General features: G+C 45.7%; 2 protein-coding genes across 7 annotated transcripts; one reads left to right on the top strand and one right to left on the bottom strand.

The window, feature by feature from the left end:
• The first annotated feature begins 594 nt into the window (after positions 1–594).
• On the top strand, positions 595–13818 carry ccdc187 (coiled-coil domain containing 187). Of its 4 annotated transcripts, none has more exons than XM_037480409.2 (13): positions 595–932; positions 1334–1477; positions 5558–5620; positions 5868–6006; positions 6107–6197; positions 9304–9382; positions 9882–11132; positions 11537–11658; positions 11742–11813; positions 11903–12028; positions 12217–12311; positions 12410–12525; positions 12604–13818. In XM_037480409.2, the coding sequence occupies exons 2-13, from the start codon at positions 1429–1431 to the stop codon at positions 12747–12749; spliced, it is 2349 nt and encodes a 782-aa protein (XP_037336306.2). In that variant the 5' UTR covers positions 595–932; positions 1334–1428; the 3' UTR covers positions 12750–13818. The 4 variants fall into 4 exon arrangements, with proteins under 4 accessions (XP_037336306.2, XP_037336307.2, XP_062422049.1 ...); XM_037480410.2 differs by lacking the exon at positions 595–932 and adding an exon at positions 946–1117; XM_062566065.1 differs by lacking the exons at positions 595–932; positions 1334–1477 and adding an exon at positions 3186–3491.
• Positions 13819–14722: 904 nt separating this feature from the next.
• Positions 14723–18171, bottom strand: tnfrsf9a (tumor necrosis factor receptor superfamily, member 9a). Of its 3 annotated transcripts, none has more exons than XM_062566070.1 (8): positions 18098–18171; positions 16469–16559; positions 16214–16333; positions 15993–16130; positions 15829–15901; positions 15591–15679; positions 15316–15507; positions 14723–15189 (listed from the first exon to the last, which is right to left on the bottom strand). In XM_062566070.1, exons 1-8 carry the CDS (start codon positions 18125–18127, stop codon positions 15074–15076), a joined length of 849 nt encoding a protein of 282 aa, XP_062422054.1. In that variant the 5' UTR covers positions 18128–18171; the 3' UTR covers positions 14723–15073. The 3 variants fall into 3 exon arrangements, with proteins under 3 accessions (XP_062422054.1, XP_062422056.1, XP_037336309.2); XM_062566072.1 differs by having other exon boundaries at positions 18034–18156; XM_037480412.2 differs by lacking the exon at positions 18098–18171 and having other exon boundaries at positions 16469–18025.
• Between the last annotated feature and the right edge of the window lie 143 nt (positions 18172–18314).

Here is an 18314-nt window from a genome sequence, read left to right as displayed (position 1 = left end):
TGTACATGCACAATGAGGCAATTCGCCAATAAGGTGCTTTTTCTCTGTAATCAAGTTGTCTTCAGTCTTTTTTTAACCACACTAAACTCACACTAAACATTATCAGAACGTGCATCAACCCTTTTGGTGCCGAAGTAGTTACTTTGCAGTACTAAGCAGTTTTCCCCCAAATAATATTTGTGACTTTCTAATCCATAATTACTTCATTAAAATAATAAAATACAGACACTACAATCAGCAGGTTAAGAGTTATCTTCAATGACTTTTCGAACTATTGCATTTCAGTGAGCGAACATGAAAGTTAGATTCAGGGAACCTTTTTAAACTTCTGAGTTTGAGGCATATTGTCGGCCTGTGGTCATGTAGGGGGTGTTGCCACTACATGAAGTGTTGGCCTGGCCTAAGGTCATGTAGAATGTCACTAAAAGAAGATGAATGTCTACTGTTCTGTTGCCGCTCTTTACTGATTTTCTTTGGATAAAGTGAATCCGTAGTGTAACATTTTGGTCTCTAACCGCGATTACCAGATAGATGGCTCTATCTGCGGTCCAAACCACAGGAAAAGCAACAAACAAACAAAAAACCTTGCGAAAAAAAAAATAACCTTGATTGTCGTTTCCGAGGCTGCACATCGTGACTGATAAGTCCGAGCCTGAAAGAGCACCTGAAGGCAGCACCGTCGAACGCTGCCGAACTAGAGCACGCGAGCGAGTCGACAACGACCTTTCGTCAGGTTCGTTATAAACACTCACAAGCACAGGCGCTTACAAACGGCCCGAGTCCATAGGGACGTCTCGGATCGGTTGGTAGGGACAACCGGGAACCGGCAGGGAGGCGGAAGGTGCGACGGAGCGGACAAAGTTTGGGGTGGCTTTCGTGGCTACTTGTTGAACGGGCTGCGTGCGCACACCGCACACTGTTGGAGACAACAGGTAGGTAACAACAAGCGGACTCACGCGGCGTTTAGCCCGCTTATTCTTCTGCTTTGCTCGACAAACGAGTGGCGCAGGTAACGCTAAAGGTGTTAAATAAGTCACCGCTAATGTCTTCACCTGTAGTTAGCCAGGCTAAACGTCACAGTACTGCTCGTGCCAGCTCGGTTGCTGTCGACCAAACGGTTCGTTAACGTTAGTATTTCATTAACTGACTTTTTTTTGTTTGCGTCAACACCACTGAGATACACTGTGTGTGTGTGTGTGTGTGTGTGTGTGTGTGTGTGTGTGTGTGTGTGTGTGTGTGTGTTTGGTTTTAAGACACTAACTTCCACCAAATGTCTCACTGTGGGGGTGCCTTTTGACTTTTCCCTTTTCCTTTTTCTTTTTTCTTTTTTTAGGTTCCTATTCACCAGACGATAAAAAACGTAGATTCTCTTCCTGGTGTCTGGGTCTTCTGTGTCAGCATGAGACTGTGACCAGACGGTGGACAACGATGGCCGAGGTGGAAATTGACCAGTCCAACCTTCCACGTGTCCAAGAAGGTAAAAACCCATCCTCCCATCAGGCTTCCATGGCATAGAAACTTTGGGAGAAGGGATTTTGCAGGCTGACCAGAGGTCAGGGGTTACTGATCTGGAGCCAGTAGGGACACAGTGTTTGGTTCTGGAGGTTTGTACGTAAGACGTACTGCGTGCTTTAGAGACAACCAGACCTTTGACAACTTTCTCTCTATCCTATTGAACAACTGGGATTTTTTTAAATGTTATTCCCCATGCACAGAACCGACATCTGTCGCTGTCATACAACAGCAGCTCATATGATCATCTTTTGTTTGCATCTGAAAACGGTCAAAGGTGTGGAACGTGGAAGGTGCGGCCTGGATATGTTGATAATGAATGGGCTGGAAAAAGGTGTGTGTGTGTGTGTGTGTGTGTGTGTGTGTGTGTGTGTGTGTGTTTATTTTTTTTAAATGTTATCCAAGGAGATAATTCAACACTCCACTCTTGTTACCGTACACAAAGGGCACACTGTGCGGCTTAGCATTTCCATGCTTAATCGAGCGCGGGGGGGGGGCCCAATGTGCACACAAAGCCAGTAAGGGCTGCGATAAGACTGCACGCTGAGACAATAGGGGCACGTAAATCAGACGGCTGCTTCGTGCACTTTTCTCCGGCTGCTTCCACAAGACCGACTTTCCACGCCGTGCCGTTGTTCCTCTCTAACCCATCAGGATTGTTTTCTTCACTCTCCGATCGATCTGACAGTCTCGGCCCAAGTCAACTTGCTTAGTTTTCACTGCCCCCCCCCACTCCCCAAACCTTATCAGTTCCTGTTTTCCCCCTCTGCTGGCGTCTCCAGATATAGCCTGATGTGCAGAGGGAATGCAGCTCTTAGAGGAATTCCACCCCCCACCCTCCACAGTCCTATTTTCCACTCTCACCAACTGACCCAGAGTCCCTTCACACACACACACACACCCCTCCCCTCACATTTCTTTGTTCTCCATCAGTTTCCCCCCAGATCGCCTAGTTTATCTCTCATCAGCACAAAGAGTGGCTGGATGGACAGACAGCCATTGAAGTGAAATATATACATATATAGAGAGAGAGGCTGGAAATAGAACCCGTGTCATTATCTTTGTTTGGCGGGCACTTGATAAACGCTGCTAGAATCCAAGTAGCTGCACAGATAAAAGGGAAATGTCTCTGCCAGCGTTTGGTCGGCTCTTCCCTGGAGCCGCATGCCGGAGCTGGAGCTGATCTGCATGGTTTTTTTCTTTTACATAAGCGGCTGTCAGTTCTCTAACGTGGGTTTGGGCTTCTGCTAAAATTCAAAGATCGTGGAAAAAGAAAAAAAAAAACCCCAAGCATAACACATAATCTTCTCTTTTGGACTACTGGGTTATTTGGGATATATTTGAAGGAGACACAAGCCATTGAGATGGGAATAAATCCCTTGTTTGGACTGTTTAGGCTTGAGGTCACGCGGGTCGTGGTTTCCTGCTCATAGTACCGTCCCCTTCGCCACACTCAATTCTGGCCACATTCTTTGGGGACGTACTGGGCAATGCATCCGGTCGCTGGATAAGTTTTGAAATCTTCCGTTTCTTCTCTCACCCCCGAGGGGATCTTCAGCCGCTGGTCGTCAAACGCCAGACTATTTCTGTGCCCTTACTAAGACGCTTATACAGGAGGAGAGGAGCATTTTGAACTTGCACTGCACACCCGCTCCGTCAAAACTTGTTTAGCAGTGGTATTAACACAGTCCTCCTTGTCCCTCCCACAGCAGGGCGGTGTGACTGTAGCTCGGAGGAGGTTGAAGAAAACAAGTTGACCCGCCAGGCGGACACGCCCTCACCCATGTAGCTTCTAGCTCTTTTTCTTTGTCTTTCTGGGTGTGATTTAAGAGTAAACTCATGTTTTTTTGAACAGTTGGCTTATCCTTAAGGATTAAAACCAAGTGTTTGACTCAGTTGTTACTCCTTACTGACGGACCGGATGGATAAGGGCAGGTTGGACATCTTTTCAGCGGAGAGTCTCTTAAGCTCCACGACAGGTGTGTCAGTCTTTGTAAGGGTTAAACTCTCCGTGTAGTATTATGTGGTGTAAACACACCCTGGAGAGGGCTTAGTTCTCGGGGGGGTTCTATGAACTTTGACTGTTGCGGCCCCTGTAGACTAAAACTCACCCCAGTGTTATTCTCAGCAAGGACATTGTTTTCATTTTTTTCAGATTTGATAAATAGTTTGACTACTAGGTTTCAGAAGCAGTTTTTTTTTTTTTTTCTAACTTTTGTATTGTCCTCAGTTTAACTTCAAAGCTGATCTGTAAGTGCTGAAATGGGACATTGCTTGTTCGGGGGTTCCCTTGTAGTTCAGATATTAAAGCATTAAAGGGAAGAGTTTGAATGCAAAGGGGGATGTGTGTGTAACGTGAAGCGTTGTCCTTAAACTCGGCGAGATGCTGAACACAGAAGCAGTAGAGCTCCTGGATGGGTCCCATGTTGGATGTTTCGTGTGTTTCCAACCAGCCACACAGATCGTTTCAGCTGTTCCATAAACTTTGGGGGGGGGGGGGGGGGGGGAAAGAAAATGTCATGCATGACATAATGCCGTTTATCTCCAGCTAGTAAGTGAACTTCCAGAGTCGTCTGTTCGCTCACTTATTCGTACTTATTTGTACTTTCCCTCTGCAGCGAGCGAAACATCTTCCACACGCGCCTCTGTCGTTGGAAAGCACCTTTGAACATACAATCTTTTAGGTTCCCTGATGAATGACATGGCAAAGGTTTTTTTTTTTTGGAGGAAGTGGAGAAAACATCTGCTGCTTTTCGAGGTTTGTTGGCCGTGCTTTGGCACACAGACCCCATCGGAACACTCTGCGTGGCAGTAGACGACTTTAACAATACGCAGATGCTGTATTAAACTAATTGTAGAGCGCAAAGAGCCATGCAAAAGCCAGGGGGATCCACCACCTTCTGTGTTGGAGTCTGGTCAAAACGCAGCATACCCCGAATACCCCTTCTGACTTGAACATATTGACGAAACGGCAGAATGCTCGACTGAAGCTGGCATTAATGACTTGAAACCGATATGTTGTTGTTATATTCAGCAGCAGGTGGCGAGACGATGGGATCGTGGGAAAGGGAAGGCTCCATGTGGAGAACCAGACAGTTTACAGACGGCAGCTAAAGCCTCGGGATTTACAACAGCCTTCTGGATCTCACTCCACATGCCTTCGTATCCGCTGCGAAAGGTCGTAGTCCCTAAACTCTGTGTCTTATTGACACAAAGTTTACATTATTGGATGGAAAAACACAGGCCTGCTTCCTTAGGATATTTGCGACGCCATTTAAAGATGCATACACACCCAGAAACAAAGAGCCTGGTCAGTTTGTTTTGTTTGCTCTTGTTAGACCGCAGGGGATCTGTTCCTCTGCAGGTTCTACACCGAGGAGCTTTGGGAGGACGGTTCAAGCTGTGGTCACTTACGTGTTCCTCTGGAGCACCCTGTTATGATGGCCTTTTTACGAGGGCTTTTTATATATTTAACAGTTAGTTCAGGCCAGACTGGTGAACTCCTCCAGCTTTTGTCGGTCAAATAAACAGCCATAAAGACACCCAGCACTTCTCTATATATTTTATTCCGTTTTAGGCAAATGGCTGAACCAGAATATACTATAATATCATTTCAGGCTGTACAAGGGCTCCACCGTGTTTCTGGATGGGGCAAATGGGGCCGTACAAGGTTGTTGTGATTGTTGTTGTTTCAGTGATCTTCAGGCTGAGAGAACAGCTTACTTCATGTTGGATGACTTTACACTAGATGTTGGATCATGTACCAGGGATTGAGCCATCATTTCAAAATATGTCGTTTTGGTGACGAATCATAGAGGGAATAGAGGCTGTCAGAAACAGTGCAAACTGGTTTATAACACGTTTCGTTTTAATGGACAATCGAGTAAAAAGAGTAATTTTAAAATAGTTTTTGACGCACTTGTATCTGATTGGTTCTCGGCCCAATGGAGAAGTTCGGGGGAACCGGCCGATCGGGAGGAGAGTCAATGTGGGAACATCTGCATTTGTCACCTTCTGTCTGACGCCGAAGCTTCTGTCGTTGCAGTGCGCCAGTGTTTCGCTGTGCTGGAGGATGGAGCGCTGGCACACAACCTGCAGGAACAGGAGAGTGAGTACAACGTGGGCAGTAGTTTGTGCTGTGTGGGTTGCTCTCTAGTCTTCGTGAATCACTGCTTCTGTTTTGTTGACTTCATAATGAAATTTACCAAATCATTTTATGTAGAAGCATCTATTGTAATACATTCACACACGATAAATGATTACTACTGATTTGTACAATGTTTTTCAATCGCACACATTGAGTCCGTCCTAACCTCATGCCTTTTTTTCTTTTCTTTTTTTTCTTGCCCTTATAGTTGAGCAGTACTACACGACCAACATCCAGAAGAACCAGCTGGTGCAGAACGACATCCGCATAGCCAAAAGGCTGCAGGACGAGGAGGAAGAGGAGCAGGCCCAGCAGAGCACCCTGCACAGACAGTCCTCCAGACGGCTGTGGGTGGCGTTCATTCCCCGCGTGTTGCCCGGCCCTCATGTTGGTTACTGGGTGGTTTGGTAGTTTCATCAAAGATGTCTTTTCCCTCCCTGACCGCAGAGAGATGGAAGACTTTGAATATGCGCGTCTAATTCAGGAGGAGATCCAGCGCTGTGCTGAAGAGGCCCGAAGGAGGGAGCAGGACGACAAGGTGAGTTCAAACTCTAGTAAACCGATTTTCATTTGCTTTGCATTCCTCCAATTAAATTTAAATTAAAGACTCAACTTTCCATTTAGGTCAGTTATGACGGGCGTTGAAGCGCCCAGAGTATGCTAATATTTTATTGTTATTTATTGAACTCATATTTTTGACATCTTTCGTCTTAACATTTTTGGACATTTTTGGATTTTTTTCCCCATAATATTTTTGACAAAACACATTTTTGAAGTACATTTTTCGACCTAATATTTTTGGGATTTCCATGACGTTTGCCTGAAAGTTGGTTGTTAATAGCTGATCATTTGTGATTGTAATGTTTAATTAAACTTGGTAAGTGGGTGCAAAAGGATGAATATAGCTGCTTAATGAATGTGTGTGAAAATGGGAGAGGACCAACTCTAGAAGGGCAACCATGGCAGTTAAAACAGCTCCAGCATCATCTGGACATGTTCATTCTGCACTGGGACTCAGACCCGTATGCCACCTGGGACATACTTGTACATCACTTAATCACCTCGCTGTTACCAGCAGGTCAGGGAGTACCGTACAGTTTACTTTGCGCTCTCTCTCAGGACCAACTGAATCCATAATGAACGGCGGCTAAGTGCTGCTCAGGCCCTCTGAAGCAAAGTCAGCTGTTAAACAGGTCAGCTACACATCTGGATGATGCTCACGCCATTTCTCTGGTGGTTGTTTCCAGGCGTGCAGCCCTGTATACAGAAAACACACATACGTGTGTGTATATTCCCTTTTCCTCTATTGCTGATTTGTGCAGCAACGGATCTCCTATAATGTATCCAAACGGATACAAAAACATTCTTACCGAAACGCGACGGGGTAACCAGATGCTTCCCATCGGTCACCTCTCCCTCATAGTTCTGATGTCCACTCAGAAGCCCGGCCTCTATAAAAATTAGGGCCGGGACTCGATTAAAAATATTAATGTAATTAATTAGAGGCTTTGTAATTAATTAATCTCATTTTAATTGCATAAATATTTGACCTGAGAACAGTGAGAAGTAATTTTTTTCACATGGATTTTTATTTGTGTTCAACCAATTCCAGCAGACAAGTGTAGAAATAGCATATTTAGAAATATAGTACTTTCAGAAATTCAGGTAGCCTATAGGTAAGTAGACCTTCTGTAAACTAGGTTTTTTTAAGTAGACCAATACTTTCAAGTACATTCAGAACACTGGTTATTTTTTCAGACGTGGACTTAGTTACCCTGGTCCTTAAACCAGTCATCTGGTGCAGTGTGGGTTGGGTGTGGGTCCTTGTACGTCCACGCTAGCTGCTAATTGTGTTGCGTTGAGGTGATACTTGAGGCTCGATGTGAATTCCTTGTTGCACAGCTTGCACACAACCACGCTCTTATCGACGCTTCCATCCGTGTGTTTATTATAAGAAGATTTCCCATTCACGGGGCCACCCGACACGGTCTCGTCAGCTTCTTCGTTCATGTTCACTGTGGTTTGTTGTTGTCTGAAGTCATGGACGCTAGTTGGTGCTCCGGTATAATCGGTCCCCCCGAAACTCATCCAGTGAGACACGTTCCGCGGTGCAAAAAATAAGTGTAAAAATGCGTAAAAAATGTTTAATGTGTTATTTTTGTGTAATTAATTAATCTTAATTCACATTGTAATTAATTAATCGTAATTAACGCGCTAAAGTCCCGGCCCTAAAAAAAACCCTTGTAACGGCAATCAGTCTACAGCAGCAATGTGCATCGGCTGTTTAATACAGGGAGGAAAAGCTAACTACCGACAAATAAAAACGATGAATTGAGCTGTGTTGGGGAGAAGGCACCAACTGTGCCACGAAACTCAGCAGCTGCTGCTCCAGTGTAGTGCTCGGCGTCACAGGGCTGCTCAGCATAATATTTTCCTTTACTCTGCAGTTTCCTTTTTAGAAGAGGCTGCTGTGGGAAGGCTTGTAAAAAAAGCTCCTTGTTTGGGGGACGTGTGGTCAGAGAGACTATGGGGTCTGTTCATTGTTACTAAAGGGTTTAGGTCTGAGCTCTGCTGGAACGAGGTGTCTACGCTCACTTTTAACTTCTACCTAGTGGCTGTAACTATTGTGCTGGGTTATGCAGAAAAGGGCGTGCTAATACATCTATTCTTGTGCGGATGTAATCATTTGATGATGAACTGTTTGCTTACCTTCCTTTTAATGACTGACTGATCAGAGGTGTTGATTAAATATTTGCCTCCCTGTAGATTTTGCCTTTAATTAAGGAGCAGAAGGGCTGTGCGTTTTTTAAATGCCAGATCCCTGTGGCAGGCCGCGCCTGGCGTGCCACGGCAAGCTGCTAATTGTCTGCTGACACTGACACACACACACACACACACACACTGACACACACACACACACGCCGACTGCTAAACAAAAGGAGCTGCGTTGGCTTTTAATTGTGATTTAAGTGGCTACGGCAGCCTACAGAGAGGCGTAAGAATTTGCCGGATTGTGGAGAACATTAGAAGTTCTGGACTTTCCAAGCAAAGCTAAACGGAGACATGTTGGTGGGGGGGGGGGGTCGAGTATAACAGCTGAGAGCCTCCGTTCCCCAGTGACGTGGTGTCACTTCAAGCAAAGCCGCTGTGTTGACCTGTTTGTGTTTCTCGTGTGGTGTGAATTCACGGCGAGTTACGTTTGCATAACAGTACCAACGTGTTCCTTTCATGTTGCTGCTTGAACACTATTAATCCGTCGATCCAATCAAAGGGAACTGAGAACATTTAGGAAGGAAAAAGGATCTCTGGTTGAAGAGATTATGATTTGAAAATGTTTCTTTAATAAATACAGTATAAAAGTTTTTTTGGAATGAAGGTTAACAGATGTGAGATAAATCAGAAGTTCCCTTAAGATGATCTGTGTTGTTCTGCCCCCTGCTGGTTGAAGACAGCGCAGTTTAAATTACACCAATGGTCAGATCTGACTGTTTTTAACCCGACCATTTCATCACTAGCTTTGCTGCGATAATTGTGATATTTGCTTATTTTACCTCCATTTCTCTGTAACCATCATTTAGCCCCAAGGGTTCTATACATGTTTCTCACTGTGGTTTATGTTTCAAAGAAGCAATCTGACTCCACAGGAAATAGCTAAACAAATGCAAGAAGAGGAGAAGAAGAGAATCGCAAGGATAAGCAGAGGGCGAGATGGCTACGATGAAGGTACAGTTTACGGTTTGCCATTTGTTATTTTAATGTATGATACCGTTAGTGACATTACTCAACAATCCAAATATACTGCCAAGATTTTTTTTTAAACTAAATGTGTGTATTTGCTGAGATTTTGAGAATGGCAATGACACACACTCAAAGAAGGCCAAAACCCGGAGCATCCTTTACCTTATTGCTACTGCTTCTTGTTGTTATATGACAGTCATTATAACTGCATGAGAAAGCATCCTCTACATCGCTTTCACCCTGGTTCATTCTTCTCCGTATTTTATGCTCTGATCCTTTCATGCATGAAGCATGTGTTCCTTAATGTTATATGTTGATCTGCTATTATGATGCCTTTATTGTATTCTAAACAGTTACTTAAAAAGTCTTACAAACCAGCGGGAATCCTATGCTGCTGTGTTACCTCATGATTAACTCCTAGTACATGCTAACAGACTCACCCATCTCCCTTGCTTTTGTGTTTGCATGTTTGGCATTACTAAAGGCCGCACTGTCGACCCTGCACTACCGTCCCCACGCCAGCACACACTCACTAGCCTTCACCAAGGGGAGGTGCAGTACTCTCCTACCACCACCAGGTGGCATTACTCCACCTCTCACAACCATTCAGACTTAACTAGGCCTCCGGCTTACTCCCCCAGAGGGGAAGCAGCTCAGAAAAACACAACTTCATGGTCAAATCAAGGACACCCCGACTCCATCAGGGGAAACGCGAGGGAGCGTTTGAGTGAGGATTCAGAGCACTCGGACACCGCCTTCTCTGAACAGCACTCCACCTGTTCCCAGAGACTGATTGAGAGACTCGACACGGCACCTCCTCGACGGCGGGCATCTTTATATCAGCCGCCAGGGAGGAACTACCGAAGTCTTTACTCTCGCTGCAGCTACACAGAGGAGGATAGAGGAGAGAGGACTGAAAACCACAATGAAAGTGGGGACCTAGAGAGGAGGAACCCTAGGACTTTGGACGAAGAAGGGGACCGCGGCGAGGCTGATGTCAGAGAGAGGCGATCCAGTCGCAGTAAATCTGTCCGGCTACACGACCGGAGGAAACCCGGCAACGGAGACTTGGCGAGGACCTGGAGCTGTTCGGAAAACCCAGACAAACATGTGCGATTTCAGGACAACGCCAGGAGCTCTCACAGGCCGCATGGGGAACCGCTGCACGTCTGGGAGATGCTGGGCCAGGTCCTCAGAGAGAGGGGCGTGCCCGTGAGGTTTGGCAGCCAGGGGGCGCCGCTTCAAATAAGGCCTCCGAGCAAAGACAGCCAGGTGCTCCGCGGGGGCGAGGCCTCCTGCGGTGACTCCCGACCACATCAGGGAGCCTTCCGGAGAGCTGCCGCCACCAGGCACAGTTTCCATGGAGATATCAGGGAGGGGAAGCGATACCCAGAGAACAGTGGGAGAGATCACAGGGACTGGCAGAGCAAAGACAGAAGTCTTAATGAGATTAGTAGCAGAGGCTCCCATCATGCACAGGGAGAAAGGGGGGGCAGCGGACGGTGGAACGACGGCAGCAGCGAGAGGAATGCAAACAATTACAGGGTCGAGAGGACATCGAGCCAACGGCGTCTGTTTCGCCACGAGACCATAGAAGAAGGGTTAAGCCCGCAGGAGGAAGGGCGGGAGGCGGGGGTGAGGGTAGAGCGCCCCCCCGGAAGAGCCTCACAGCGCACCCGCAGCCTCAGCAGCAGCCGGGCTTCACACGGGGACAGGTGGAGGCGCGCGGCAGCAGGTAACTCATTGAAACCGCCGCCAGCTCCCATCTGCAGATGGGAGAGCTTCCGAAGCTCCGCCCCCTACCTCTCTGTACGTCTGCTCCTCCCGTCTTCCCTCAATCGCCATCTAATCTGGACAAATTTTTTTGGGCTTTGTTGGTGACTTGGGGTCTCTTTGTGAAGTGGGACTTCTTCGTGTTTGTCTCTGTAGGCCTGAAACAGTCTCCCATGAGTCCAATCATCATCCTCCTCTTCATTGTGTGTAAAGAGGGAATCTGTAAACCATGTGACCTGTTCTTTCTCTTTCTTCCCATCAGTGAACAGTGATTCATTGCTAATTGCCAGGTGTCTTCACTACTTGTTTGATTGTCGTCTTCAGTTTCTTTTTGATTTGGCACATGTCATACTTTGACCTTTTTAGGAGCGCCGCAGCGGCCGGAGCCGGGCGGGGCCAGTCTGGACCTGCGGCAGCTGCGCCAGGTGCTACAGGATGAAGAACTGGCTCACAAGCTGCAGGAGGAGGAGAAAAGGCTGCTGAGAAGGGTAGCCACAGGATATAGGGGTCAAAAAAGAATGTAATCTCGTAATTAATTTGTTTTCTGACTTTCCCCGTTGTGTTTTGACAGAACTCCCAGAGCTCTCCATGCGTTTCCTACCCAGAGGGAGACTTCCGAGTAGCACAAGTGGCCCAGGATGAGGTACGATGAAATGACGTTCCAACAGCACCCGTGTGTCTCCTCCTTAGCAGGCTGCTGTGGAATGATCTGCTGTTGTCTCTTTGCACTAGGAAATTGCACACTTTATGCAGAAGCAGGAAATAAAGTCAGAGCGAAGATCTCGAGAGCTCGAAGGTCCGGCGTCGTGGCGCGAGCACACGGCGATGATTAGCGGTCGGGCTGCAAGGGACAGACCGGTAAGTGGGTTGCAGGTGACGCACAATCGTCTCGCCAAGACTGTATACGGCCTTTCTAGCAATAACTGAATAATTCAATAACGGCCCCCTTTGCCTCGGTACAATCTGCTAATAGTGAACATACTATCTCTTTATTTTATTTTTGAGGCGATTACATGAGTTATAGTCCATTTCCCAACTACCTGCAGGTGCATCGAGAGCGACTCGACTCAGAAGGCCTTCCTTCCCCCACTGAGGACAGCTCCCCAGAGAACCAGCCACCCAGCCCCTTCTCCACGATACCGTAGGTGTCCCCCACTCCCCTCCCCCCTCTCACCCTTGGATATACGTGAACCTGTCTGTGACCAGCTGTTGCTCATCTGCTTTCTGCTGCATTCACAGACAAGTCCAGCAGTTCCGAAACATTGCGGAGGAGCTGGACCCGACCTTCCAGGTGGCGAGACCGAGCACAGAGGGCCTCGGGGGGGGGCCAGAGGGCACCGTAAACGGGACAGATGGTGGGGTTTTTTGTTTTGTTTTTTTGTTAACCTGCATCACAATGAGTGGACACTCACATTCTATTTCCTCCCATATAGGTCCGACCTGTCAGTCACTCACATTGCCTCAAAGCGGCTTCAACGAGTCACTCAAGGAGGCGACTTTCATCCCACCCACAAAACGCAAAACGGACAAATCCGGACGAGCCAAATCCAAAATGAAGGAAAATTGCAAGCATCAATAATTTCACACATGCTGTTAGAGTGCGCATGTGTGTATATATATATATACATAAGTTTGTTTCTTTTTTTTAATTGTTTTACTTTAAGGTTGAACTAGAAGTACCAGCCACCGCTATTAGCACTTTAGACCAGTGGATCGGAGAGATGAGAAGTGACATTTTACAAATAATAATGTCATTTTGGAGTCGTGCTTTGCATAGCTTTCAAAGGGAAATTTATCAAAGCATTGTTAGCAATATTCAGTGTTAATCATATACATATAAAAAATATATTTTGTATTTTTTCTCTTTTTGGATGAGCTTAGTAGCGGTGTCGTCCTTCCTCAGATAGTGACAGCCACCAAAATAACAAAGAAACAAGTTGACCCTTGAACCGGCGCAACGTGCTTTCAAGGAAAAGTTACTTTAAGACGTCCGCTTTGTTGGTCTCTGCCAAATCTGTGTCTGGGAAGTGTGCAACAGTACGACAATCAAATGAACTTATTTAGATTTTTGAAAAGCATTTTGGAGCAATAACCAACGCATGTCAAGTTGTTTAGTGATATTCAGATTCCAGATGTCCCGTTAGACGTCTCAAACTCTAAAAGTGGACCTTTCACACTCCAACTACTCTGTGCAGATCCGATAAATGTTTGTTTACTTTACGAGTTATGTAATTATGCCTGTTAATATTATACATTGAATATGTATTGTGTATGTAACAAAATAATGAATTATTTGTTTATTCATATTACTCTCATGCGTACGTTTTTTTTTAATTTTACAAATGAAATATGCCACTGCTCACGTGGACCACTATGAATGCAATTGTTCTGTATGAATGGGCAACAAACAAAATTAAAATTTTCAATTTTATTGGTGTTTTTTAAAAAGTACAAAATAACTGACAAAATAACAAGTGCTGTAACATTTTTCTTAAGAACCATCCAGAAGAAGTTAATCCGATAAGCTATCAAAGTGCTACAGTGTATATCTAAAATGTGACAGACGTAGGCTGTGCTAGGTGAACTTTGTGGTCTCACTATGACTCATTGATACGTTACTACAGGTTTGGACCAACATTTGCACCTCAAGGCCCACAGCACGTTTCGTCAAATGTTCCATTTGAGAAGCAGCGTGTACGCCCGCTGCACTTCACTAACGACGGGTTTAGAAGAAGTTCCACTCGCCTCGGATCGAGCTGCCCACTCTGTTTGTGTTAGACGATAAGCACAAGGCCGTCTGGGGGGGCGTGGGGGGGGGTTTCCATGTGCCCCCGCGCCACAAATAATGGACCATGTCTCCCACGGTTACGGTTAAGGTTATTTAATTTGCTAGAGGCCCTGCTTTCAATTAGTCTATCTTGAAAGACAAACACATCAAGGACTTTCCATGTGACGCACCAAGTGGGAATCTAATGATTTATGAGCTGCTCAGAATTTTAAAGGGATGAGTTAGATCTTAATGGACATTCCACTCTCATCTACTGTAACACATGTCCCTACTTGCTTTTGTGTATTTACCTCGAATTATTTACCTTAGAGTTCCCCTCAACATGTCGGGAGTTTTTCCGGTAAAGTTTCACTCCCCTGGACTTTTTGCCCTGATTTACTAGGAAGTTCCACATACTTCCTGGTGATGTATTGTTATGTGGACATAATACTATGTCTTCAACACAATAACAAAGCTGTTCTTTTCTTTGTTCTATAGACACATTCATATACATTAAATATTAGTCACAAACCACACAATAATGAGGCAGGCAGCTCAGTCACTGGAGTTCTACACATTTCTTTGTGGAGGCGTGTGTGTGTTACACATCTGGCATGACTAAACACGCCTGCTTACGCTTCCACGACCACCTGCAGTGTGCATCAGCACTGACGTGCATATGTCAGAGGGGTGAAGCCTCAGTGTTATTTCACACAGTCCAATTCTGTGTTTTCTAAAGACTGGGGGTTTTGTGTTATTATTTTGTTACAAACTGGCTCAGGGAAACAAAAGGGTATCACGGTACAAGACTGGTATCATTATCTGATTTCAAGCTTAACCGAAAGAGCAAAAACCACATCCCCAATTACAGGTCTATTCACGTGTATTACTCCAGTAAGTCCTTGTTTAGTTTTTTTCTTCCAGAGAATATCCCCATTGTCTGGCTTCACGTTATCATCAGAAGATCCCTATAAACTACTGACCTGTCTACATTTTGCCCATAGCTTTGGGGACTTTGTTAAAAGCACAATGGGTTTACTTGTGATATCTTGTTTCCTTTTCAGAGAATTCTACGTAAAACCCCCTGGAACTCCGGAGTGGCATCTGGCGTGGCATCTGGCGTGGCATCTGGCGTGTCACCCAATGAGTCGCCCCGAAGAGTCGTCGGACGCGAGCGACTCGGAGCTGCTGCCCTGCTCTTGCTCGGCCTCGTGAAAACTGCACTCGATCGCTATCAATGTCCTGGGATCGTCTGGAGAAGACAGAGATGACGGATCAAACACCCTTTTCACCGTGTTGGACCTTTTTTGGCTTGACAAACAGTCCAATCACAATCATATTGTCTTTATATTACATCACAGTGTATGGTGGGAATTACCTGTAGGACTATCAATTATCAGTGTCCCTGGGATTGTCTTTTCTTTTTCTACAACTTCTTCCTCCTTCCTTTTCTTGGCCATCATTCTGCTTCTGCTGCTGATGATGATGATGAGCATCATGATGACGAAAGACGTCAGCACTACACTGATGACCACGGATAAGACGAAAGGCCACGCTTCTTCTGTGGGATCTGACAGAAAAGAGCAAGACATCAATGCTGTCTTTGAATCAGCACGCGAGTTAAAGCGAGTTAAAGCGAGGACGACGCCCTACCGGGTCGATTTGAGCCGAGGGTAACGGCACACCTGGTGTCGGTGAGGGCGTTGCCCTGGGCAACGATGTGTTCGTCTGGATTGGGACACCTTCGAGAAAGCAAATCCGTGAGTCAGCACAACACCAATGAAACATGGCCACGGTGTGTGTGTGTGTATATATATATTATATATATATATATATATATATATATATAATATATATATATGTCCATGTATTAGAGCAGCTAATATCTCACTTAGTCCTCCACGGTTTGCACTTCTTGTGAACTTGGTCATTGAAGGTTCCATTTTTACATGGTCTGCAAGAACCTGTGCAGACAATCGTTCAGTTGATTCGCCCCAGAAACATACAGACCTGTAAATCTGTGTGTGTGCACTAAAGTCATGAGCTCAAACTTACGTTCGTTCGTGGGTTCGTGACCTTTGTCACACTTATCAACGCAGTAGGAACACTGGGAGTCCCCACAGGTGAGCTTCTCTTTGCAGCCACACTTTGTGTCCGTTGTGGCGGTGCACGCCTGCACGTAGACTTGAGCACCTGCACGGGCAGAGAAGGTCGTCAGATAACGTCACCACCGAAGGGACTGCTCATGAAATGGGTTTCAAGATGCGCTAACTTACCCACACACTGCGTACACCTGGCACACCTGTTGCTTTTGGGGTTCCCTGAAAATGTGCCGGGTTCACATGGGGTGCACAGTTCTTCTGGCAGTGGACCACAGACTTTGAAGAGGCGGTATCCTACCAACGAGGGTGAAATATCATAATGAATAACTTCACATGCCGAACTCACGTGGAACATGTTCACAACTATCAAAACACAAAACGGGTCAAACACTAAAACGTGAGATGTGTCACGTGTCACGTGTCACTCACCAGGATGGCAGCCGTTACAGCAGAAACCGCTTCCTGTCCGTGTCAAATTCATGCAGCCCAGATGCGTCTGTCCAACGCTGCACAAACCGCCCTGCAGGAGCAGAGAGAGACCCATCGCCCAGAAGGCTGCAGCCATGCTGACGCCAACACAGCCCCCGCAGGAAAAAGGGGGATCCGGTCCAACAAATATCCAACAAATATTCTTTGTCTAAGTCTGTAGCTTAATTCTAAAATAGTTGAACATTCTTCTTAACCAAAAAGCCAGTCCGCTTTAACGTTACGGGGTGGGAAAATGAAAGAAAGAAAGAAGAGGAGATCTGCCTGCGCTGTGCTCTGAGGGCTTTCCATGTCACACATTCAACCCAGCCGGCTGAGCATTTGTACTGGGGGGCGGGTCTAAAGTTGCTTAATGACTCATGAGTGACAAATCAGCTACTCATAGATAGTGGCTTTGAGGTGTTCTGGCGTGTTATAAAAATGTATGACCTTCAATGACCTGTCATGCACTATAATCATCCCCTTCTTTCAGATCGAAACTGAAAGCCAAAGCAATGAATTCCTTTTACATTCTACACACTATTACTTTTATTTTACTTATATTTTTCAACAAAATACTTAAACAAAGATACTTAAGTAGGAATTTGAATGGCTTATTTTGACAAATGAATGTATATTATTGCTAATTTTAGGGCATTTAATAAAATATTTTTTGTGGCGTACTTTACTATCACACATTTATGACCTTTAAGGTACACTATAGTATAATATTCTTTATTAAAATGTAGGGCATATTGTAATTGTTTACATTTTAATGACAACTAAAGGCATTATTTATTAGTTATTTCATACTACACACAACACATACTGTAATATGACATTAGGATTTTTTATTGAAAACTTTATCCTAGTCAAATATAGTTGACTTCTTACAGAATTTTTATGTCATAGGCCTATTAAAGAAGGACATTTTTGTACTTCTATGCCATGTCTTTTGATGAAATACAGAAAGTCTCCCGAAATGTATTAATTTTGTATGAAAACTGTTCACAACAAACCGGTACTTCCCCCGGAAATCCCCTTCAACAGGAGGAAAAGAAACCAGAGGGGGGGACAGGATGGACACAAGCGCAATAAATAGCATGCCTCCTCTCAAAGTGAAAGAGATGCGCAGTGTGACACAGCTTGACCTGTCCTCTTTGGGAGGGGTCCTTTTCCTGCTTCCCTCCACGAGGCGCCACCGTTTTGTGATTGATGTGTCCATTCCAAAAGGAGTTAGTAGGGTTCAAAGCCTTTATTTCCTGACAGTAAGCACTTGATCTTTCTCGGAAAGGGAAACATGCTGATTTAACGATGAGATGGCATTAATCTCCTCGAGTCATTTGGTAATTAATCATCTTAATCGCTTCCAAATGACACATCTTCGTCACGTCATGTTGACGAGTGACCTTTTGGCAGGCTCGCCCACTCTAAGGGCACACGCACGTTGTCGAGCACTGTGACGTCACACGCCAGGTAGCTCAACTTCCCACGCGTCCCTGGTCAAGAAGCACAACTCCCACACTTACTCTTCAACCACCTCCGGGATCCGGCTGCGAGGCGCAGTAAACCCCAGAAGCTCAATTAACATACCGGCCGGGGAAAGAGCTCCGAGGTGTCCATTAAGCAGATCGAGCACCGCGCGCCGCTCCTTCGCCTCTCTATTATTAAATGCCTCTGACGTCACTTCCTTCCTGACAAGCGTCTTATAAGACTTCCCCTCCCGCGGGGGAGTGTGACGTCACTCGAAACAATACACGTCTTCAGAGAGCCGCGGTTGGCCGGTCAAGCAGACACTGGGGTGGGGGGT

This window comes from Pungitius pungitius, chromosome 1, assembly GCF_949316345.1.
Source record: "Pungitius pungitius chromosome 1, fPunPun2.1, whole genome shotgun sequence".
In the NCBI taxonomy this organism is placed as follows: Eukaryota; Metazoa; Chordata; class Actinopteri; order Perciformes; family Gasterosteidae; genus Pungitius; species Pungitius pungitius.
This window is presented reverse-complemented; position numbering and strand designations above follow the sequence as displayed.